Below are 23,467 nucleotides of genomic sequence, written 5' to 3' on the forward strand. Positions count from 1 at the left end.
CATGCAATTTTTCTTAAGTCATCAAAGTTTATTGGAAAATGGATGAGCCACCAAGTCAGTCACGTCCTTTCTGCTTCCTACCTTCGCACGCTGAGTTTCAGAAGCGATCGGCTTGTTTATTAAACGCATCTCCTGCCATGTTCAAACGTAAAGAGCTGGCTCTACGCGCTGCTGCATGTGAAGCAGAACCTCGTTTCGCGGTCTCGTTTTGCCAGGGAAGCCTAAACCATGCATTTGAATGCCACCCAAAAAATCAATAAATACAGGTAGTCCTCACTTAGCAACCACAATAGGGACTGGAAAACTGGTCGTTAAGTGGGCGGTGGTTAAGTGAGTCACATGACTGGACCCGATTTGACAACCATTTTTACAACAGTCCTTAAGTGAATCCAGCTTCCCCAATGGATGTTTATTGCCAGAATTGGCTTAACAACTGCAGCGATTCACTTAACGACCATGGTAAAAAAGGCACAAATTGCGATCACGTGATTGCAGGGGGTGGTGGAATGGTCTGAGATGGTTGTAAGTACAAGTACAGGTCACAAAGCACTTTTTCTGAGGCCACAACTTCGAACCATCATTAAATGAACGGTCGTTAAGCAAGGACTACCTATAAACCCTCCCCTAGCAAGAGAGGAAGGAAACTTTTAAAGCAGAGGTGTGCGAGAGGAAGATGGAGGGCTGGAGGTGCTCAGGCTGGCCTGGATGGTTGAATTGCCAATGGCCAATGAATCCAGGGCACTCTTCACCTCAAACCTCCCAGCCTAAGTCCAGGGTCTGGTCTCATCAACTATTCACATTCCAGGCTTGCCTCTTACCCTGAATTGGGTTCTTCTCCTAAGGAGAGCCAAGGGCATGATGCCCTTGGCTCTACACTCCTCTAGCCAGCCCTGAGCAAGGTGCTTGGGGCAGGCGTGAGCTGCTCATTAAGGATTCCCCCATTGCGACTGCACCCCTGCCACCCTAGAGGGACGAAAACAACCGACGGAAGAGGTCCACAAGCCTTGTGGTGGCTTTCATCGAAATCTCACACAACGGCCTGGAAGCAAAGGTATTTTATTTATTTATTTATTTATTTATTAAACAAATTGATATGGGCGCCCAACTCTCACGCGGTGACTCTGGGCGGCTTACAGAATTAAAACCTGTAATACAAAAATCAGTAAACCCCCCGGATAAAGGGCTTCCAGATACTCAAGGGCAGCCCCACGTAGAGCGCATTACAACAGTCCAAACGGGAGGCAATTGGGGTGTGGGTGACTGTGAGAAGGCATGTTGGTCCAGGATTTTTTAAACATGGCTCAGTTTGTATGAGATTTCCATGAGAACCCAGAGATCTCACCGCATTTCCTGTGACATCTTATACCCCTGAAAGTGGGCCACTTCTCTCAAGAGTTTGCCCACTGTTGTTGTTTTGATTTAGGGCAGGCTTACAGGATTTGGGCTACCAAAAGCCAGATGGCCATAGATGTTAGCAAAGAGTTTCTGTAACACTTTCCTGCCATCCAGGGTCTGCAAATGCTGCTCAGAAGGGTTGGGGTCTCCCAAAGGGATTGCTTTGCTAACCCCTGGTCTGTGTGAACAGCTCAGAGTGACCCAGAAACAAATACAGTCAACCATGGGAATAAGGAAGACATCTTTGATCCCTCTGAGTTGCAAACATGTAGAATTACAGGTAGTCCTCGCTTAATGACCATTCATTTAGCAACCATTCAAAGTTATGATGGCACTAAAAAGCTACTTATGACCGGTCCTCACACTTATGACCATCACAGCACCCCTGCAGTCACAATCCAGGCACTTGGCAATCAGCTCACATTTACGCCGGTTGCAGCATCCCAGGGTCATGTGATTGCCATTTGTGACCTTCCCAGCCAGCTTCTGGCAAGCAAAATCAATGGGGAACCATGTGATTTGCTTGACAACCACGATTTGCTTAACCGCTGCAAAAAAAGTCATAAAATTGGGTGTGGTCGCATCTCACTTAACAACCGCCCTGCTTAATAACAAAATTTTTGATCCCTAATGTGATCATTAAGCAAGAACTACCTGTATGGGGAAATCATTTGGGTGGGAGATATGAGCAAGCTGCTTTCTTTATCCAGACATTCAGCAGGTAATTGGAGTCCCTCGCAACGCTGCAAAAAGTGATGGGGGCTGCTAATTTCTCCAGAGCATTTTTTTTTCTTTAATTCCTCCCAGGTGAGACCTAAAGGAGTGACTTCCCAAATGCCCACGTCCCCACTGGCAGAATCCATGTTTTGCCCTTGCAGCAGGAGGCAGCCCGTTCCCTTTGTCAACTCGGATGTCATCTTCTTCTAAAAGGTTAGGGGGCTTCTCCTGTCCCTTCCCACCCTCCCCAGAGCATTTCCACTGGGGTCTCCCCCCAGCAGGTCTGGACAGAGGAACACACGCTCCACGGCCACGAGGATCGCAGGCCTTCACTTCCTCTTCAGCAACAGGGAAGCCACCCCCAGGGCTGCATCGGCGACTTTTCCGTAGACCACCGGAAGCGCAAAAGCCTTTTCCAGTTCCTGCCTCATCACTTCGTTCCGGCAGAGCCCACTCCCACTGGCCACGATCCGCTCCGCACCCGCCTCCTTCAAGCTCTCTGAGGAGAGCAAGGAGTGCAGGTTTTGGATCACCCCACGGCACAAGGCTCGGACCACGTGGCCCAAGGAAAGTTCGGAGGCTGCGATTCCCGTCACCGAAGCCAAGTCTGTAGGCGCGTGCCTTTCTCCGAAGATGGTGGGGGAAATGTGAAGGCGGGTATCGGTCTTGGCCAGCGCGGCCTGGATCATTGGCCAGTAGAGATCCGATTCTGAGACTTGGAGCCCTGCAAAAGAAGGGGAAAAAGTGAAGCAGGAGTCAACGTGTAGTTTAGGCAGCAGGTTCTTAAAATCACTGCCTCTAACCGCAAACTCGGGTGCTGTGGAGAGTAAGGAAGACAACCTTGATGGGGTTACGCAGGATCCGCTACCTAGGCAAAAGGGGCTGAAATATTTTTTAAGTCCAGAACATCCAGATAACATTTGGAAGCATTAGGGATCCAAAGGAAGAAGAGATTCTGGCTTCAAAACTAGAGTCTTGAAGACTGTAGAGCAATGTTTCCCAACCTTGGCCACTTGAAGATGGGTGGACTTCAACTCCCAGAATTCCCCAGCCAGCATGGCTGGCTGGGGAATTCTGGGAGTTGAAGTCCACCCATCTTCAAATGGCCAAGGTTGAGAATCACTGCTGTAGAGAATGAGAAAGATAACCTTGATGGAAATATGCAGGAACTGCACTTAAGGAAAAGGGGCTGAGACGTTTTTTAAGTCCAGAACATCCAGATAACATTTGGAAGTGGCTCAGACAGACACCTCCCTGATTCGCAGGAGTATAAGAAGGGGAAGGAGATCCAACAGAATCCGACTTGCAAGAGTCTGTTATTAGGGCCAGTCTCCATCAAAGGAGTTAGCCTTCTGGTGGAGTGGATTTCCCGGTCTGGACTACCTGGGGGGGGGGCTGTCAGGTGCTGAGGGACGCAGAACAAGGGTATTTCCGTCCCATTGGAAGGGAAAATGCAGAGAGGAGAGGATGGGGGTTCTTTGGGAAGGAACCCTGCAGTTTGCGCAAATAATTTAACTCACGCAGACTCATGAGACGCACAGAGGCACAGATTGATAAATCACCATCCAGGGAATACTGAATGTCAGCTGGACAAAGAAAGCAGGGAAGTCCTGGGTCCCACCAGAGATATAAACCCAAACTTTGCCTCTTCTATCCATAGCCTGAAGCGTCTTGTGGATGGGATGCCAATATGAACTGTGGGGAAGGGTAATGGCTTTCGTCCTCTTCCTTTCCAGGCTGAAGATGGCCCAGAACATGCTAAGTGTGGGGGGAGGGGGAGGGGGCAGAGACTAAACCAATGACTTAATGGCACTTGAGCTATTAAGCTCTTGAAACCCTAAGAAAACAGAGAAAGCAGGGATGTAAATGAAACCAAAATCCCCATTAAGAAGCTCTTCTGCGGCTTGAATCATAGGCTAGAGACGGTACAGGAGGATCTTCAGAGAGTTTCGTCTCTCAGAAAGGATTTTTCTCCCCATTCCTATTCGATTCCCTGGGAAAGGCTTTGGTGAAGAATGGGGAATTTTTAACAGTACCCCAACTTTCTGTGATATCTCAAAAATGGTGCCTCTTCCCAGCTGCCCCCTCCTGCCCTATTCCAAGTCAGTGTTTTTCAACCTTGGCCACTTTAAGATGGATGGACTTCAACTCCCAGAATTCCCCAGCCAGGCATGCTGGGGAATTCTGGGAGCAAAATCAATGGGGAACTGTGCGATGTGCTTAACAACCCCCGCAAAAAAGGTCGTAAAATTGGGTCTGATGATTTGCTTAACGACCTAAATTTCGGTCCCAATTGTGGTTGTTAAGTGAGGACTACCTGTATTTCTTTCTTTCGTAGGTTTAGATATCACTCTAATTGCCAGCGACTCTAAGTGGCTCATCCAGGGATCAGGATTAAAAAGACCAAACAAGGTAATAACAGGAACAACCACAGTAATAATTCTTCCAGCAAAAAGGAAAAAACTTCCCATGGAAGATTCCATAATCAACTGAAGAAACAATCTCATTTTTCAAACCTCAATGACTTAATGAATACCAGAAGGGCAGGGAGCAGTCTGACCTTTTGGGGGGGGGCGGGGGGTGTCCTCATGTTTGCTGTACACGGGCTAGAAAAGGGAGCAGAGAGCCAGCAAGTAGCCTCACAATCATGCGAAGCCATGGTTTAATCACAGGGGATGAGAAAGGCTTTGAGTCATTGCTCCTATATAGGGCTTCCCCCAGAGATACACAGAATAGAATTCTTCCATGATGGCTCCCTAACTTTTTTTAAATAAAAGTTACTTATCAGGGCATGTTGGGTTCTTAGTTTCTCTACTTTGTTCAAACCTGCCCACTGGGTGAGGCTTGGCATTGCCAGTGTGTTTCCAGTACCACATGTCTCTTCCAACAAGGAGGAGAATGTGCTGTTACAGCTGATGGAGAAGCAACATTTTCCAAACAGAATATCTACAATCGCTTCCCAAGAGGAGAACGTTTCTACCAAGGGGTTAGAGAGGGAACACCGGACTGTGACAGGGTCAAGTATACCATCGTTCTGCATAATACATTCAAACAGGAAGGCCTGCATGGAGTGGTTCCTTCCTCTTCACTGGAGATTTTCAAATAGAGGCCAGATCACGTAGTGTGCAGGGGGCTGGCCTTGGGGACCTCTGAGGTCCCTTCCAACTCCATTATTCTATAATTCAACCACACCTGGAACCGGCAACTTGGTTCTTAAGTGAAACTGTCTCTAAGTGAAGAATCATGTGACTGCAACTGTGCATACGATTTTACTTCAGCTTTCCTTTGCTTTACAGCATCAGAAGGATATGGCCCCAAACAGCTGGGTGAACCCAAACTCAACTCACGAGGAAGTCGGGTAAAAGGGCAAATCTTATAGCCCTTTTTCCCCACTCCCCCGCCCTTGGGAATGCTCACCTTGGCGTTGGGATAATTAGCAAGAAGAGAATTAATGTTTGTATTTCCATTCGTTGGAGAGGAAAGGATTACAAGAGAGTAAGCAGGCACGCCATGGGGAATGCACTAGCACCAGCTATTTGCCTAGCCCCCTGGGGGCTGCTTAGGTGGCAAACAAAAGCCTTTAGTGTGAAACTGATTAGGGTCTTGTCAGTTTCAGATAGCAGCTGGCCCAGCTTCTGATTAACTAATTAGATCACAGAGCTGGGCTTGTTAACTGGGGGTTAGCACTTTTTAGGGACCCTGTGCTGCCCAGAAAAGCAGCTCAGGAAGAGATCACTTGCTTAGGCAATCTCTCTGCTCGGGGTGGGGGGTAGGGGGGCAAGAAGAAAAAAACTGGTCAGGCGCAGGACAGCATGTCCTGACAGTAATGGTGAACACGTGACTGAGACAGAGATTCTAGGAAGGTTTTAAATGTGGGCATTGTCCGCAAAGTTACTTTTTCATCATTGTTGTAACTGCGAATGGTCAATGTCCAAGACAGTTGTTAAACAAGGACTACTTGTGAATTGCTGTTAGAAGGAAGTTGTTTAGTTGCTGGAATTCTTGTAATCGCATCCCTTTCTTCTCAATAAATCTTGCTGAAGAGAACTCTGTGATTTTCATGCTGGGAAAAGTCTCACTTTGGCAAGCGCCAAAGAATCTGATACCTAAAATTTGCAGATGTACAACCACTTTTGGAAAAACGAAGTCATTCTCAATTGCTTGTGACGCTCCTTGTGGAAAAACCGCCTTATTGCACGACCTGAGCTATGCTAAGCCCGTCACTTTCTTGGAATACTTTACCCAGTTCAGCCATCCATTCAACGAGCATGTTCACGAACGTTGCCATCACATTTCCGCCATTAAGTGAGGCAGCCACTGCCAGATACTGGTTGTCAAAATACGGGAAATATGCCAGAGGTGAATTTGGACGTGGAGACTCCACAGGCTGAAACTCAGGAGGCATGGTGATGGTCAACTGAGCAGAAGTACTGATGTTGAGAACTGGGGGGGGGGGAGAGAAGAATTAACGGAAAGCAAGACTCCATTTAAAAATGAGACTTCCCCCATCTGCTTTCCCCACCCTTCCTCAACAAGATAAGTGAAAAAGTGTATTGCTAATAAGCAACCTATTCTATGAAGATGTCTGGCACGCGTTTGTGTCTGCTGGAAAGTGCCTTTAATTTCTCCCAGTTGTTGGTCAGGTAGCTTTCAAATGTAATTTGCTTTCAGTTCAATGCACAGCGCATGCCAAAAGTGCTCTGGTCCTGAATTCCATGGCCAAACCCATCTGATATTTCTTGCTTCAAATTCTGGTCTTTCCAGTTACAACGGGGAACTGCCTGAGACATGGGAATTTCCCATGAGCTGGAAGAAAAAAGCCTCCTCCAGTTTATATACAAAGTGGAGCAATTCGTAGACGTACCTGCGTCGCCTTGGTGCAGAATTTTAACCGTAAGGCACAGAACATCTGGAGCTCTGCGGCCACACAGTGATTGGCCCCAAAGGCTATTTCAGAAGACTGGAATCAACAGCCTTGTAGGGGAAGTTAGCTCTGGCCTCGAAGAGGAGGCGGGAGAGGAGAAAAGGCTGCTGAGCCCCGGGAAAGTGTGAAAAAGAGACTCAGATCAGCCCCCCTGGATCTTGTGGCCCTTCGAAGGGGTCCATCAAGGCTTTGGAGAGGTTTTCACGATTCTGTTAACTATTCTTTGCTAACAAGAAGACAGCATACCTGGAAGCCCTGTGGGGCCTGTTTCTTGAGTTGGCCTCCCTCAAAGGGCTGATATCAATCTTGAAGGCCCCTCTCAGACCCTGATGGCCCCTTTCGAAGAACCGCAAGGTCAAGGTGGGGCCATTCTGGGTCCCTTCTGTTTCCCCTCTCCCAGCTCCTTCTCGAGGCCAGAGCTAAGTTTTTCTACAAGCCTAAAGTTACGTTTTTAGCATCTGCAAGGCAGGACCATTTCCCCTTGGTCAGGTTCAACATTTCCATTCCAGGCAGCGCCACGATAAAACTCTTGGTTTCAGGGGCTCATACCTGCATCGCTGTGTTCAGTCATGCAAGAATATACTGAACACTGGAAGTCCCCCAGGGCTATCCCTACTTTTCTGCCCTTGGGTATCCGGTGCCATGAGAGGCAGGTTTCCCCAGCAAGGGCTCCGGATTCGACCACTTCAGGAAGCAAATCGACAGGGAATCCAGCCGCGCTCAAGCTAAAAAGAGAAGCAGAAATCAACAGGGGTCTGTCAAGGCTGAACAACAAGGACTAGCTCCTTGATATAGATCTGAGGTGGGGAGGGAAGGGAGGGAAGAAAAAATGCATTCAGGCCAACTTCATGACAGCTGCATCGTGTTACTGGTTCAAATGAGGGAAAAAAAGAGAGAATGTCTAGACGAAATCAGAGCTTCCAGTCCCAAATTCCCTGGAATTTTATTATTTGTTTCTTATTCTATACCTCATTAACTAAAACCTTTAGGCTTTGCACACTTCCAGCATTTTTCAGACAGCACTGAAAAAAAGTGACTTATCATCAGTCCTCACACTTATGACCATTGCAGGGTCCCCATGGTCACGTGATCAAAATTCAGGCACTTGGCAACCACATCTTTACAATGGTTGCAGCATCTCAGGGTCACATGATCACCATTTGTGATCTTCCCAAGGGGGTTCCGATAAGCAAAGTCAATGGGTAAAGCAGGATTCGTTTAACGACTGCGTGATTTGCTTAACAGCTGCGGCAAAAAAGTCGTAAAATCAGGCGCAACTCACTTAATGACTGCACTGCTTAGTGATAGAAGTTCTGGTCCCAATTGTGGTTGTAAGTCGAGGATTACCTGTAGTGTAAATGGTTTACAGGCTGGGAAGGCTCCGCTTGAGCCCATGCTCAAACTTACATGTCTGTGTTCCAGGATTTACTTATGGTACTGAAGTATCCCCAGCTAGTGGCATTCTGCACGGACATCTGTGGCTTCTCTTGGCCACACAGCATGGCCACCACGTAGTCCTGGATGGTTCCAGCAGCGCTGTAGGGCTTCAGGAAATCTGGCCTGTGCAGCAAGAAAACAGTTGAGACAGAATCAATGAATGAATTTAATTAATATACTTCCAGTGAAAAAACCCAGGAGCTCTTGGGGTATGCTGAAGCTGTCCCTAAACAAGGGGAAGATTGCTCTTCCTGCTTCTCCAGCAATGCGCCTGAGGGCACCAAGCGATGGAGAAATTAGACATTATTAGCCCTTCCAGAAATGGGTATTGGGGGAATGGCAACCCAGTTGCAGAAGCCACTCTCTGATCACCCAACCCTACCCAAGGTTGGTATTTCATGGGCATGGCCACAACCAAATCCCAAGTGTGTCCATGACCCAAAAAAGTTGGGGATCCCCATGTCAGAGCTTCTCCCTGGGTAGAACAATACATCTCCATTGCGGAATGCAAACACACACTCTTGAACTTAGCAGTGAGAACCTCAGGGATGAGACCCAGGCAGGTCAGTAGCCTTTCTTACAGATGCAAGAAAAGCTCTTGGAACAATGAAGACCAGCTTCTGCCAAGTCTAAGAATCAAGCTATCTTCCCCTATCAGATCCTGGCTTTAAACCCACATCTCCTTTGCCTGCAAAAGACTCTTTGCCACCCATTTCTCAGTCCTGAATGTTGCAGGCGCCTATCCTGTATCTTGCCTTGGATTCAAGGTTCAATAATACTGTGGAGTCCTTGGGGTTCTCTGAGCTTGGTTCTTTTCTTGCAAACGTTTCATTACCCGGCTAGGTAACATCTTCAGTGCTAGAATGGGACGGGGTTTGCTCTCTATTTATATACTGTGGCCTGCTTGGCCAGTGCTGGTGGGGGTTTTGCTTTGCTCCTCTGGTAATTCCTTGATTAGCATCTGTTGACTGCTTGATTGTGTGCCTGGTGGTAAACTTTGCTTATATGGGTTAAAACTATCGTTGAGTCTGTTTCAACTGGGAAACTGTCACATTTTAGACCAAGCCAAATCCAAAAATGCAAGAGAATTCTTGGAAGCCTCGTATTCAGACAAGGCAGCAACTAACAGACACATAGAGATAAACAGCATCTACATACCATTCAAAAGAGACAAAAGACCAGAAGATCGCCTCACCAGCAACCAATCACCAGCAATCATCACCCAGATGAATGTTGGCTGGGGAATTGTGGGAGTTGAAGTCCACCCATCTTAAAGTGGCCAAGGTTCAGAAACACTGTATTAATGGGTTGAGCTATTTCTACCTTAGGACTATATTAACACTGTATGGATCCTTCCTTTTATTTTCTTTTTTGAAGTTCTAATTCATTTTAATCATGGGAAGGGAAGGGAAGGGAAGGGAAGGGAAGGGAAGGGAAGGGAAGGGAAGGGAAGGGAAGGGAAGGGAAGGGAAGGGAAGGGAAGGGAAGGGACTCTGAATATGGCCCTAACGCCCATTCAAAAATCAGGGGAAAAAACCATCAAAAGAACATCAGAGCAATGCCCGAAGGGCTGCTGTACCTGTTCTTTAAGAACCAGAAGATGGTGGCACAGCCATACCCGGAGGCCACGCTGAGATGCGACTGAGGCAGAGGGAGGGAAGACAGGAATTCCTGGCTGCAGCGGCCATCTTGCCAGGTGATCAGGCAACTGACTTTGTCAGGTTGAAAGGTCCACCTGCCTCCACTCTTGGTCCATTTGCAACCTGGAAGAGGCATGTTACAGCTCAGGTCGAGGACCACCAGGAACCACCATGGCAGTGTGATCACAGCCCTGCCCTTCGGTTGCATCTGTTGTCTTTGACACACAAATGCTCCTGGATAACCCATGTTATTTAAATGAAACAAAACAGACCTGTAGCTTGAGATACTAAGTTAGACTCATGAGCTCTGTGCTATTCCAGTAGCACAGGCTTACCTGGGGAGATACAAAGCTTCCCCAGTCTCAACGATGCTTGGAAAGGAATTTAGAGCTGAGCTTGGGAAGAATGAAAGAGCCATTAAGAAGGGACTTGGAGAAATGATTACAGGCTCCAGAGATTGAAGTGAGGGTGAGAAAGAAACTCAAGATAATTCCGCCTAGATTTTGCTAGGGTTACAAAGAGAAGCTTGGACAGCCCTTCAAGGTAGGTCAGGTCAGAAAACAGACAATGCAAAGATGTCAGAATCCTCGCAAGATTTAATAGTAGATTGTTATGTTGGCTAGTTTAGCAATTGCTTTTTCCATGTTGGGGTTCTGCCATTGTAAAAGGGGGGGGGGAAGGAATGGGAAACCGTTAGAAGCAGATGGCTCCTTATCACAGGCGCTGGCATGCTCAAGGTCGTACCAGCAAGGGAATCAGGAGACCAGGAGCTAAGGGGGGTGAAGCAGGGAAAAGTAAGAAAAACAGCTTTTGGCGCACTCAGGCCCAGTCTCAGCAACGCTTTGGAACTGTACACTTGTTCTCAATAAATGAACTTTCTTCTGAATCAATACTGGTTGCAAGGAAAGTTACTGGATTTGGGATCAGCGGGTGGCAGATCGTTACAAAAGACTGCAGGAATGCTTCTTTATTGTAACATTGTAACAAATGCCCCCTCTTATACCAAAGAGAATCAAGGTGGGATTTTCTTGAGTTCCTTTCTCACCCTGTCTTCCTTTCCAGGGCTAAGTTGACATTTGCTTAGCGATTCTTGTGTTCCTTCCTCAAGATTATCTCTGCCCTCTTCTACATACACACATCCAAAGAGTAAAGTAAGTAAATGCCGTGCAATATTCCACAAATATTGTTACAAGAAACTTCCAGTGACTTAAGAAAGGCTGATTGCCTAATCCAGTGTTTCTCAAGCTTGGCGACTTTCAGATGTGTGGACTTCAGCTCCCAGAATTCCCCAACCAGCCTTGCTGGCTGGGGAATTCTGGGAACTGAAGTCCACACATCTGAAAGTCGCCAAGCTTGAGAAACACTGGACTAGTCTATAAAGTCACAATGCAATCCTGTGATGTTCACTCAAGGTTAGGGTCATACAGAAGGGCACTTACTCTGGCAAGACTTGACGTCCTTCCCTTAAAAGTCATGGACAACACTTCACAACGTCCCTCATTAAGAAGGCCTCTGAATATTTTCAGATGCAGAGCTTGGCTCCCTCACACCCGTTCTTCTGAGCTCTGCATCTAACAGTAGGGCTGATCATCTCCCTGATTATTAATAGATGCTCGGGCAGGTCCCAATCAGAAATTGTACTTTTCCTATTAAGAAACCAGTCTAGAGAAATCCCTATGAAAACAGCAAAATTTTGCGTAGTAGAAATCACATGGAAGTCCAGTTAGTTGAATCCATAATTCCTACACTGGGTTATGAAGCCCTTGATACTGTTATTAATTCTAAAACAATTATTACCATTTTCGCGTTATCCTCCTTGGTTTTTCTCTTTGCTTCTTAACCTAGTTATTGGTGCTATCAGTATTGCCCTTTTAGGTTAAGTTAAATATATCAAATCAAAGTCACTATGGTTAACGAAGCCAAGTTTAGAACTAAACACAGACACACACCCACACAGGTACTTGAATTTATCACAGGAGGGGAAAAGGCAGAGCACGTCTACATGATATGCTGGGTCACCCTGTTTTATGGCCTACTACGGTGTCCAACCTCATTGCGAGTCAGGCTGTGATTACAGTAAGGACTCTCTTGAGTCACAGACCGTAACCATTGGTAGGTTATTTCACCTGCATCCAGAGGGTTTCTGAAGCTGGGTGAATAGTTAACTGACAACGAAGAATGACAGTTATCTGAGAAGCAGGCAAGAAAAGTGGGACAAGATATGGTGAGCCCCACCCTGCAGGGACTTCCCTGCAACACCCTCCTTTACGTGCTTGCACTGCAATGCTCAGATGACATAAACACATATCTTGTTCCTTGCTTGCTGGCAAGAAACGGGCCAGTCACCCCATCTGGCTTCTTTTCTGCCTGTAAGCACCAACTACCAGCCAAGAGCCTGCTGCTGCCGGCCCGTTTTTTGCCAGCAAGAAATAATTAAAGCACCGTTTTTATTATTGCTTCTGCCCCCATCTCTACCCACCAGCTTGGATTTTTTTTTTTTAATTAAGTTACGGCAATTGACTTCACTGGCAATACTGCAGATGCCACTAGGAGTAGGACCGAGTGCGGAGTGAAGTGAGCCACCCAGAATTACTCGGAGTTGGGCAACATATACACTTAATAAAATAATAAAGTTTCTTCTGTAGCTGACTCTGAGCTCTCTGCTTTAATTTTCACCTTCACGGGGGCTTCTTTTGAAAATTTAGAAGCTGGGGAGGAACTCACCTTCCTACACAGAGGAGCTTCAATGCCAATCAGGTCCTAGCAAGATTTTCTTCATGGTTATTTTATTAACCCTCCCTGTAATGTCGGCCAGTACAAACATTTATTGGAAAACTAAACACAAAGGAGGGGGGTAATAGACCATGGCTGAGTGTGGTTTGCTGTGTTATTGGAAAATAATTCACTTGAGTGTAGGGGCATCTGGGGGGGGGAGTCAGAATGGTTGCAAATGTGAAACCCGGCCCATTTTTTATGTGCAAAAAGGGTTATGGTTTCAATCATGCAGTCACAAGCACCGTCTTGACTTTTTTGACCCCTCTCCCGCAGATGCCCCAGTTTGGATGAGTCCCTTAATTACAGTCCACAGTTACCACTAAACTATGCTTAGCTTGGCTGTGTGAATCTCCTTGCAGGCCCAGCTGTTCCATCTCAGCAATTAAGGCTTCCAAAAAAATAAAAAAAGGAACCAACTTCTTCTCTTTGACAGATTGCAAAAAATTCATTGCCTCAAATTTGGGAAGAGATAGCTCTGAAAATGTAAATATGCATTTTTCAAAAAATAGAAAAGGGTTTTTCAAATGAATAAATAATCCAGGTGGATTTCTTCTCCCCTATAAAGCTTTCAATTATCTTTCCACTCTGCCACCATCCTGTTATCTCTGCGCAACACAAAATTGAACATTAATGGCGTTAAAAGGCCAAAAAGCAAAAAGAGAGAGAGCTCATTCAGAGTACAAATAAAAGTCTTCAAATGTGAAGATTGCTAGAGTTCTGGTTTTAATTTTTAGCAAACCCACTCATCAAGACAGCCAATAAGCAACATAGAAAGAATCAAGATAAGGCTTTAGAAATACAACAATTAGGAACTTCTAGCTGAAAATGAATGCACGTAATGAACGCCATTCTTTTTTTAAAAAAATCAGCTGCCGGTTATTCATGGGAAGCCAAAGCAGAGGGCCTATCAAATTAATGCTCATTTAGCATCGTTACAGGATTCATCGCATAAAACTGAAAATGGGACTTTCCAGCAGCAGCTATGCATCAAAACCTGAAAGCTTATCAGAGTTGGAATCTGGGTCCCATTCAGATGAGGCCCAGCCCCGAACCCCTGCTGACCATCCCCGGCGGGTTTACTTAGATCCTGAAAACACACTGGAGACAAATAGTGTTCTTGGCCTGTTCCATCACCCAAAGTTCTGTAGAAAACCAGGGAAAAATCCGCTTTGTAGCCTCCAGTGTTCCCCCAGCATTAAGGGTGACCCCCCGAAAGCTTATCTGCCTTTGGTCTAAATTTTAGTACATCCAGACTATATTTAAGAGCAAGGCAGGACTGCAAAAGCACTTTATAGCCGTGTCTTCCAACATCTGGCATTTTTTACCCCAAGTGTACCGCTCACAATATCCTGTGCAAGTTTAGGATCTCTAATCCAGAAACTACCACATTGTTGCCCGTGGTACATGGAAACAGGACAAAATTGTCAGAGGCATCTGCAGAGGTGGGATGGGGGTAAAACAGAAAGGTGGTAACTGTGCCTGTACAAAATGCTGCACACAAAAAAGGGGGGGGCCTTCAATCGTGAGTCTGGCACCTTGTGTGTACAGCAGTGTTTCTCAACCTGGACACCTTTAAGATGGGTGGACTTCAACTCCCAGAATTCCCCAGCCAGCATGGCTGGCTGGGGAATTCTGGGAGTTGAAATCCACCCATCTTAAAGTTGCCCAGGTTGGGAAACACTGGTGTAGAGAGTGATGTTAGAGATCATTTAAAAAAATGTCATTAGTGGAAGTGTCTTTTCAAATACTTACTGTGATTCTTAAGGAAAGGAAGGCAAAGGGAGACCTGAATACTAAATCTTACCTTTCCCAATTTCCCAAAACATAACCCCATGCATTTGCCCAGAAACACCAATGGAGCGAACTCGTTGAACGGAAGCTGGAGAAAAGGTCACAAGACAATTGTTCAGGGCAGCAATGATTTTGTGGACGTCTTGCTCATTCTCCTGCAAGAGAAAGAATACGTGGGGGGAAAGTAAATTAGCAGGGAGGACGGAGGCACGAAAGCAGTCATCTGGTTTTACTCATGAGAAAGACAACAGAAAGAGTCTCTACTGGCCGGGTGTCTTCTTCTATCGGTTATTAAAACTTTCCGGAAATTGTAATTGAAAAATCAAAATCTGCAGACATTTTCTCTTGACGAATTGGTGAAAAGGAGGGCTGGGCAGGAGCGGACCAAAGCCACTGAGGTGGGTCAGGGAAACCTCCCAGGATGAGGGGGCAAAGTGTGTCACCAGCCACCGGCCGCTCTCTGAACGGAGAGATCCCATCTGGAGCATCCCCTGCACAGAGCACTGTGCGAGGCGACTGAATTCTCCTCACCCGCAGATGAGCGTCGTTCGCCTGCACGTTGGCCTGCATCGCCTTGGTGCAGCTGGCGACCACGGCCGGTCCCTTGCTGGTTTCCTCCACCAGCACGGCTTTCACTGAGGTGGTGCCCAGATCGATGCCCAGGATGCACGGCGTGGGCAGCGGGGCGGGCTTCCATCCCTCCTGCGCCATCAGGGCTCCCTGCCTTGCTGCCTGGACCGCTGGCGGGAGAAGAAACAGGGTTAGTCCCGTGCCTGCCCAGCCGACAGGAGGGCAACCACCCCACCGCTGCCGAGGGACGGTGCAGAGCAGCCCTCAGCCCGGGGGCTCAGCGGTCTTGCCTCTTCCCAAGGACTACAAGGCCCAACCTCCCAGCTGCAAAGGTTGGGGACGATGGGAGCTGTAGTCTGCCATTCCGGAAGGCCCGCCTTTCAGGTGCACTGCAGAGTGGGAGCAGCTGCTGCGGCGAAATCCAGCGTTTGGTCCTTCTGGGGGAATGCAGGCCGGATCAGGGCCGAGGGTTTAATCAGCCCATATATCGTATATTTTATTTATGCTCCGGTGCGGCCTGCCTTTGGAGGGTTGGGTGGGCCTTGCTCCTGGGTAAGCAAGCAAGCAAGCAGGCAGGCAGGCAGGCTTGGCTAATGCATCGCTCTCCAGATGTGCCAGATTTCCATCATCCCAAGCCATGCATGATGGGTACTAGAGTCCCACACATCTGGAGAAGGAAGGGCCAGGAAAGGCTGGCGGAGAGGAACGCAGCCTCAAAGATAAGCAAAGAAAGGAGGTTCCACGACTTTTTCTTCCTGTGCAGCTGCACAGCTGCGTGCAATACCATGATGAAACCAAAATGACTAGGAATGAAATTGAAAGCGGGCAGGCAGCTGGAGCAATCCGAAAAAACAGAGAACTGCTCCTGTCGGTGCTCCTGCACTCTGAAGATGCCGGTCACAGGTGCTGGCGAAACGTTAGGAAACAAAACTTCAAGAACACGGCCACACAGCCCGGAAGACCCACACCAGCCAATCCGAAACACGTTTCGGTCCTCGTTCTCCAACAGATCTTTCACCTTGAGATGGGTAGAGTTGGGCGGGCAGCGCTGAGAAGGCCTAGACTTGTAAGGCAGGTCCGAAGGCAGAAAATCCGCTCGTAAATGAACTTTGGAGCAGAGGAAACCTGCCACACTCAATGTGGAGGCTGCCTGGGCGCGACAGCCATGTTGAAGGGGTCAAATCGTGGTGGGACGGCATAAAGCTCGCGCGCCACACCCAATATGGCGGGCCAGGCCGCGGTAGCCACGTTGGGCGTGTCCTCCCCGCCTCCTCCCCCTCCCCGCCCCTCCCCCTCTTAATTTCCTCATTGTCCTTTTCAAAGTCATACCACCGCCTGGGTTTTACACAATAAAGGTTCAGTTAACCTGGGAAGACCTGAACGCCTCCACGGGTGTGCAGGCAGGGCGCGTTGCTACGGGAAAGCCCACCTTTGACACTCTCAAGATGGCCGCTACGGCAAGCGAAAGGGAAGGGGAGGCGCCGCAAGTCACTATATAGCGCCGGTCTCATGAGGAACGGCAGGAACGGGGTGAAGGGAGTTGGGCGGAGTGTAATGCTCGCAGGATGGGCAGCGGTGCTGCTTTTCCGGGTAAGTGGCCGCCGCTCTAGTGGCACCGGAGAAGGAGACGTGCCTCCGGGGCCTAATTTGAACGAGACGGAATGACCGGTCGGAACGGGTGAGGAGGACTACGGCTCCCAGCATGCTCCGCGGAGCGTGGCAGTGGTTTCGGCGGCTTAGGTCGCCGCGTTGCATGACGGGGCTTGTGGTTTGGGAGAGAGTAGCCCCCTTGGCCCTTTCTACTACAACCTTCTCCAACTGGGCGCCCTCCTATACGCGCGTGCTGGTCGATGGGAGTTATAGTCCAGCCCACCAGGATGATAGCAAGGGCGAGAAATGACGACCCCCCCCCATTAATTGCAGATTGGGAACATGATATTTGTGCCCCTTACTGTTAGGAAGCCCCTCCCCAACCACCAGGGTTCCCCTCCCCCTCCTGAGGCGGTGACGCCTCTGACCATGGACAGAGTTCCTGGCCGCTGGGAGACCCAGATTCCTGGGTGTGTTTGAGGGAATGGAGCCTAAAAGCGACCCATATGCTTTTGGACTACAGTTCCCATCCTCTGGTGTGGACGGTGGGAATTGTTAGCTCGGGGCACCAAGCTGGGGAGCCTCTGCCAGAACGAATGATGATGGTGATGATGATGATGATAATAGCAAAGCTTAACCCTTTTGTATGCTTTATCTCTTATTTATATTTATTTGTTTGTTTATTAAATAAAAAATGATCTCCTATGCCTCTTTTAAAAAACTAGGAATAGTTCATTAGCGTAAGGGTGGACCAATAACAGTGAAAATGCTTTCCAAGCAATTATTTATAAATGGGCAACATGTTTCCTGCTTGGCAGACGATCTAGTTTCTGTTTACGGTATTTTTAAAAACAATTCCTATTTTTATTACTTAAATAAAAAGCAACAGAAAAAAAACAACAAAGAAAAAAGGGGAAAAGGAATAGAATAGATGCATATAAGTAGATACACAATGGTATAATCCCTAACTCATCTATGTTGTTATTTATCCTTTTTTAAAAAGATATTATTACTGTTGTAGAAGCTTTACAGTAGATGAGGGTTGAAGCCAGAATTCAGAAGATGAAATTTAATTTACTGATTAAGAAAAATAGCAAGAAACCTCTTTTGTTTAGTTCTTGTCTATTTTAAGCAGTCTCCCTCTTTTCTTTTTTCCCCCAACCACTAATTTTTATACCATGCTTTAAACTTCTACAATTATTACTCATTTCTGTTTAGATCGTTTTAATTATTTTCAAACATGTTCTCTTTTTCCTTCAAAAACCATATTCCAAGTGCCTGGCTGTGTGATATATAAGGGGGCCAGTTCTGCTTGAATTTGGTTGGACTTCTGTTTTGAATATCTTTTTGCTGGGCGGGTGAGGTATAAATCACATTAAAAAGGTAAACATTCACATCCAGGTAGAATGTCCTGCTTTTCAATATCTTAAAAGTGAAGATTGTAACCGGGATATGGGATTGCAATGTAAATTTAAATGTTTGGCATTAGCCACGGAGGTTTATGGATAAACAGTCCTGTTTTGGACATAAAGGGGGCATTGGCTCTTACGGTATCAGGTTGGTGTTATATTGGATTTGTAAAAGAATTGTTTCATGCAAGGAAGCATTTTTAAAAGGGGAGATTGTTTGCTGCCCCCCCAAATAGCAGCTTGTGGCCCCTGGCATTGGAGAATCACAAGAGTGTATCAGATTGATGGAATATATAATCTGGAAAAAGAGCATTACTGTGTACATACAAAGAGCCTGCTGGGGGGGCAGGAAGAAGGACTCATAGATAATGGCCATATGTTGATGTCCTTATGTTGATGAGTTGTTAGCACAGTGTTCCTCAACCTTGGCGACTTGAAGATGGGTGGACTTCAACTCCCAGAATTCCCCAGCCAGCATGCTGGCTGGGGAATTCTGGGAGTTGAAGTCCACCCATCTTCAAGTCGCCAAGGTTGAGGAATACTGTGTTAGCGTATATAGTTGGATGTGTGATGGGGAAAACAGCAGGACAAATTCTAGTTGAGCAGTTTTGGGACCACCTTGATATTTGTGATCCCATTTCTCAGGGTTGACTGTCTTCAGATAGGGACTGATCTGTCCTGGGGAGTTGGAAAATTTCCCCACTGATCTGAGGCAGGGCAAGAGAACAGTTTCTTCAGCGTGGCACCACCCTTCCGACAAAAAGCTTAGGGAAGCAGATAGGCTTTTCAGCAACTCTTGTGATAGTCTGCGAAGTGTCCCTGAGCTATAATCACGAGTCGCCTTGGAAAGAATCTTATTCTCTACAAGAGTCTGGTATTTTGAGACTGGACTTTTTTTTCCTAACTAAAACTAAGAGCTTCCTCTTTAATGTTCTTCTTTGCAGCTGTCAGCTGTTTTGGCATGATGGCGAATAGACTCACCCTCTTCCATCTGCTGTTTTTATCCTTTGCCTCGTTTGCAGCCTGTGGTAAGTGATTCTGCCGGCAGTTGAAGGATTCTTCTCCTTCAGAGGCAGGCAAGACTTCGGTTTACCTCTTGAATCCGTTCTCTGCTTCCCATTTTTTAAAAAGAAACTTTAGAGCAGTGTTTTTCAAACTTGGCAACTTTAAGATGGGTGGACCAACTCCCAGAATTCCCTAGCCATTCTGAGAGTTGAACTCCACCCATGCTGGTGGGGAATTCTGGGAGTTGAAGTCCACCCATTGCTGGATGGAGAAATCTGGGAGTTGAAGTCTCCACATCTTAAAGTTACCAAGTTTGAAAAACACTGCTTTAAATAAACTAGCTGGCTCGGTTCATCTCTTTTTCCCTTTCCAATCCGTGCCCGTATTTATGCATGTATGTGTTGAGATACTCAACTTTTATGTCCAGATGGGCTCGAGTCCCTATTTAAAAGGCATGGAAAGTGGGAGATGTTACGTCCAGAGGGCAGTCTGCCCCAGGCCTTGGGCTTGTAAAAACTGGGGTGGGGTGGGGGACTCATGTCCCAGTTACTTGAATAAACTGGATGATGGGGGTTCCCTCTTCCAAATCGGAATGTGCTTGTCTGAAGCCGGGAATGTGGGATGAAAAGCGAACTTCAAACTCTCCCTCCGTTTTTTCCACTTGAAGACAGAGCCCTTGTTCTCTTTGTTCCTGAAGAAGTTTCCCTGGAAAAGGGTAGCCAGCAAAGCATCCCAGTGACCTTCAGGTAAGCTTAGGAGAGCCGCCTCTGAGGCTTTTGGCCTTCAATCTCGAGGTAAACAAACCTGGGAAAAAACCAGGAAGTGTTGCTCAGGGAAGTCATTTGTGCTGCAGTCCTGCCCAGAGGCAATAATTCAGTTTTCTTTGTTACCTTGAGATGACTTATGGACTGGACGTTATTTGCACGATGACATTGTCATGCGTGCATCATAATTTTGATGTCATCCTGGCCCGTGATAGAGGACTATGCCCATCAGCACAGCTAGATGGCACCAGAGTAAGATGAGGGTGAGAATTCTGGGATAAGCCAGACTGGCTTCTTCTGCCAGCTGGAAATTCACTGCAGATCAGCGTGGCTTTCTTTTTATGCTGTCTCTGCAGTGCCCCACCCAATGAGACTTTGGTGGTAATATTCCATGTGACCTATTCATCCAAGAAGAATGGCACCATTGTTGAATTGCCTGACCAAGTAAGTTTTAGATGTAGATTTTAGCCTGGTTGTAGAGTAGAGTTTAGATGTACATTTTAGCCTGGTTGCATTGGATGAGGTCAGAGGTGTGTTAGATCATATATGTTTTGCAGTATATCTCTGGTATAATTCTAGAACCTCCAGGTTGGGATGGGAAAACCCTAAGTCAGTGTTTCTCAACAATTCCCCAGCCAGCATGCTTTGAAGTTGAAGTCCACGCATCTTTAAGTGGCCACGTTTGTAAACCATTGATGTAGACCAGCTCAGCTGGAGAGGGAAGACTGTTTTAAGTAGTCCTTCCCTTCCACCGTTTTTATAGTTCTTCTTTGGGCAAACATCCTCCAGAAAAAAGCAACGTTTGTTTGTTTGTTTATTTATTTATTTATTTGCAGCAAAGCAACACAAGTCTTGGCGCTCCTCAAGATTGGCCAAATTATTGTTCCTATGGCATGATTCCTTTAAGGCAGTGTTTTTCAAACTTGGCCACTTTAAGATGTGTGGACTTTGACTCCCAGAATTCCCCAGCCAGCATGCTGGCTGAGGAATTCTGGGAGTCGAAGCCCACACATCTTAGAGTGACCAAGTTTGAAAAACACTGCCCTAAGACAATGTGGCGTCAGTGTCCATCAGGATCAGCAGAAAAGGATGGACTGACATTCATCTAGCCATAAGGCCACCCCTTGAGTCTTGTAGGCAGTTCATATATTTTATGTCTCCATACCTGACAGGTAATAATAACTGCAGGCCAAAGGGAGGCACATTTCCCTGTGAGAGCTAAAAATGTCGGGCAGGTGACGGTATATCTGCAGACGAACACCTCCCGCAAAACGGGGTAAGTGTCAGCGCTGACCCAGTTCAGCTGGCAATTCCATTAATCGAGGCGTAATTTCACTCACTGGCCATTCTTCAAATTTCCCCACTCTAACAAAAACCTTCCTGACTGGCCACCTCAGACTGAGGCTGCTTTGCACCTGTGGATGCCAGTGGTGGAGTCCAGAAGAAGCCCAGCTTCATAGGAGTGGGTATACTCTTTTAAGTGGACACGAGCTCTTCCATTGCCAGGGACCACTTCCGGCTCCTTGGTGTTTCGCCTGCCTTCTGAGGTCTCCTCCCCACCCCCTCTAAGCTGCAGTCCTGAGGTCCAGGAGCCTGGATCTTCTTGGAGAGGACCCTCTGAGGCACAATCTTTCTTTTGCAGGCCCAGAATCCAGTTCTTTGTCATCCACAGCAAGGCCGTGAGGATTGTGGACCAGGTGATTGGGTGGATCTATTTCCTGGCCTGGTCGGTTTCCTTCTATCCTCAGGTGTTTGAGAACTGGAGACGCAAAAGGTAAAGACCCAGCGATCCTCAGCTGCCATCCTCTTGAAGTTGCCAGCGTTAGCCCGTAAGATGGCATTGAGAGGCCCAGCAGCGGCTGGCAAGGCCCTCCAGATCAGCACTTTGGTTCCTCCCAGAAGTTGCACTGAAGCCGAGTAAAAATTGGGCAGCTCCTGTTTCCCTTCTATTGAAATGTGTTGCTCCTTTGTTTCCCCAGGTAGAAATATTTTTTCTCCCAGGCATCACTGGAGAGAGGTCATGGCTAGATTAAAGTCTTCTGTCCCAGGCATTCAGCAGTTCCCTGTGTTTCCTTGGCAGCTACTTAAAGAGGCCCACAGAGCTGCTGGACGGCAAGTCTTCTGCTAGGACGTCTCCCCTTATCCTTCCCAAGTTCTGCTGTGTTTCGGTTTCCTCACCAAACCCTTTAAATCATAAGAGCTGAACGGGATTTTGGAAGTCATCTTACCCAATGCCCAGCTCTGTGCAGGCACTAACAACATATCAAGAAAAGCTTTATCAGACTCAGTCAGATGGCAAAGAGAAACACTGTCCCTTTGGGGTTGTTGTCTGCTCTCAGGTCATTAATATAAAATGTCTCTGTTCCACAGAGCAAATTTTGTAGAAGCAGCTGAAGAACCCTTTGCCTCTGACTGGAATAAAACGTAGAGAAACGTGTTTTGTTGATTCATTGTGATCTGAACCACATGAGCATAAGCTTTGTGACTGCAGAGTTTTAGGAATCTGCCCTCCAGGGCTGCATTATGTAGCTCTGTAACATCCTGAGAGGTGGCTGATCAGCTGATTCAGCAGCCAACCTGACCCCTCTCAATATAATATGTTCTTCTATAGTAAAAGGTTTCCCCTAATGGGCCCTTCGGGTCTGATCCTGTCCTCTGGAGCAGCCCTTTTGCTCTGAAGGAGCAGAGAGCAACACAGCCCATCTTCTGCTTGACATCCCTTGAGAAGGCTAAAGATGACTCTCACGTCTTCCCTCCATGATCTCTAGGTTTTGATTCACCAGTTCTGTCAACTGTTCTTCCCACGACTTGATTTCCAGACTCCTCACTATCAGTCCTTCACAGTAGACCAGACTAGGAAACCAAAGACATGCAATCTAATACTAATTTTATTATAAAGATATAGTAACAGAATTTTGCAAGTTTGAATGTGCTCCCCCCGCTTTGTCTTCGTGAGAACTGGGGAGAGTCAAATCTGAGATGCTTACTTGGGTTACATTCCTGCCCCGGACTCAGCCCTCTTTTATCTGACTGTTGTCTTGGTAGCGGCTCTTCCTCCTATCACTCAAGGCCATTCCCTCTTCTCACTACACTCACTCACCTGGATGTGGTCCAGTTTAAGTGTCATCCTTCAACTGCATCACCCAGAAATAATTCCTACAAATTTTCATTTTTTCTTTATGATCACAAAGGTCTAGACCAATGTTTTCCCAACTTGGCAACTTGAAGAGGTGTGGATCTCAACTCCCAGAATTCCCCAGCCAGAATTCTGGGAGTTGAAGTCCACACCTCTTCAAGTTGCCAAGTTGGGAAAACACTGGTCTAGAAACTGGATTTTTCTAGTTAACTGACAACTGAGATCGCAAGATTCTGAGTTCAGTGCAGTTGTAAAGTTCCTGAAATCTAGCCAGGTTGCTCCCCCAATTGTTCATCCTAACACTTACCGGTTCC

General features: G+C 47.0%; 2 protein-coding genes across 5 annotated transcripts in view; one reads left to right on the forward strand and one right to left on the reverse strand.

Moving 5' to 3' along the window:
• Positions 1-16,771, reverse strand: SHPK (sedoheptulokinase). 2 transcript variants are annotated; one of them, XM_088131297.1, is made up of 8 exons: positions 16,616-16,771; positions 15,211-15,419; positions 14,693-14,834; positions 10,053-10,236; positions 8,444-8,596; positions 7,586-7,761; positions 6,355-6,555; positions 1-2,836 (listed from the first exon to the last, which is right to left on the reverse strand). In XM_088131297.1, exons 1-8 carry the CDS (start codon positions 16,758-16,760, stop codon positions 2,442-2,444), a joined length of 1,605 nt encoding a protein of 534 aa, XP_087987423.1. In that variant the 5' UTR covers positions 16,761-16,771; the 3' UTR covers positions 1-2,441. The 2 variants fall into 2 exon arrangements, with proteins under 2 accessions (XP_087987423.1, XP_007444205.2); XM_007444143.4 differs by lacking the exon at positions 16,616-16,771 and adding an exon at positions 16,268-16,431 and having other exon boundaries at positions 2-2,836.
• Positions 16,682-23,467, forward strand: part of CTNS (cystinosin, lysosomal cystine transporter) — a 13,867-nt gene continuing 7,081 nt past the window's right edge. The window contains exons 1-6 of one of the 3 annotated variants that reach the window (XM_088131298.1): positions 16,683-16,839; positions 19,193-19,276; positions 19,921-19,999; positions 20,374-20,461; positions 21,190-21,293; positions 21,660-21,791. In XM_088131298.1, coding sequence (XP_087987424.1) covers positions 16,815-16,839; positions 19,193-19,276; positions 19,921-19,999; positions 20,374-20,461; positions 21,190-21,293; positions 21,660-21,791 — 512 coding nt within the window. In that variant the 5' untranslated portion in view covers positions 16,683-16,814. Of the gene's footprint in view, positions 16,928-19,192; positions 19,277-19,920; positions 20,000-20,373; positions 20,462-21,189; positions 21,294-21,659; positions 21,792-23,467 lie in introns of all 3 variants that reach the window. The other 2 variants (XM_088131299.1, XM_088131300.1) reach the window with 2 other exon arrangements.

Source organism: Python bivittatus, unplaced genomic scaffold (assembly GCF_059951505.1).
Source record: "Python bivittatus isolate LINGU-HERP-01145 unplaced genomic scaffold, Pbiv_v1 ctg000940_np1212, whole genome shotgun sequence".
Lineage (NCBI taxonomy): Eukaryota > Metazoa > Chordata > Lepidosauria > Squamata > Pythonidae > Python > Python bivittatus.

Excerpts from the sequence above, each read along its gene's own strand:
- SHPK (XM_088131297.1), bottom strand. The coding sequence starts at position 16,760 with ATGAGACCGGCGCTATATAGTGACTTGCGGCGCCTCCCCTTCCCTTTC. Across the intron at positions 14,835-15,210 it reads CGAACGACGCTCATCTGCGG|GAGAATGAGCAAGACGTCCA; the intron begins GTGAGGAGAATT and ends TTTCTCTTGCAG. Across the intron at positions 7,762-8,443 it reads AAATCCTGGAACACAGACAT|CTTGAGCGCGGCTGGATTCC; the intron begins GTAAGTTTGAGC and ends TTCTCTTTTTAG.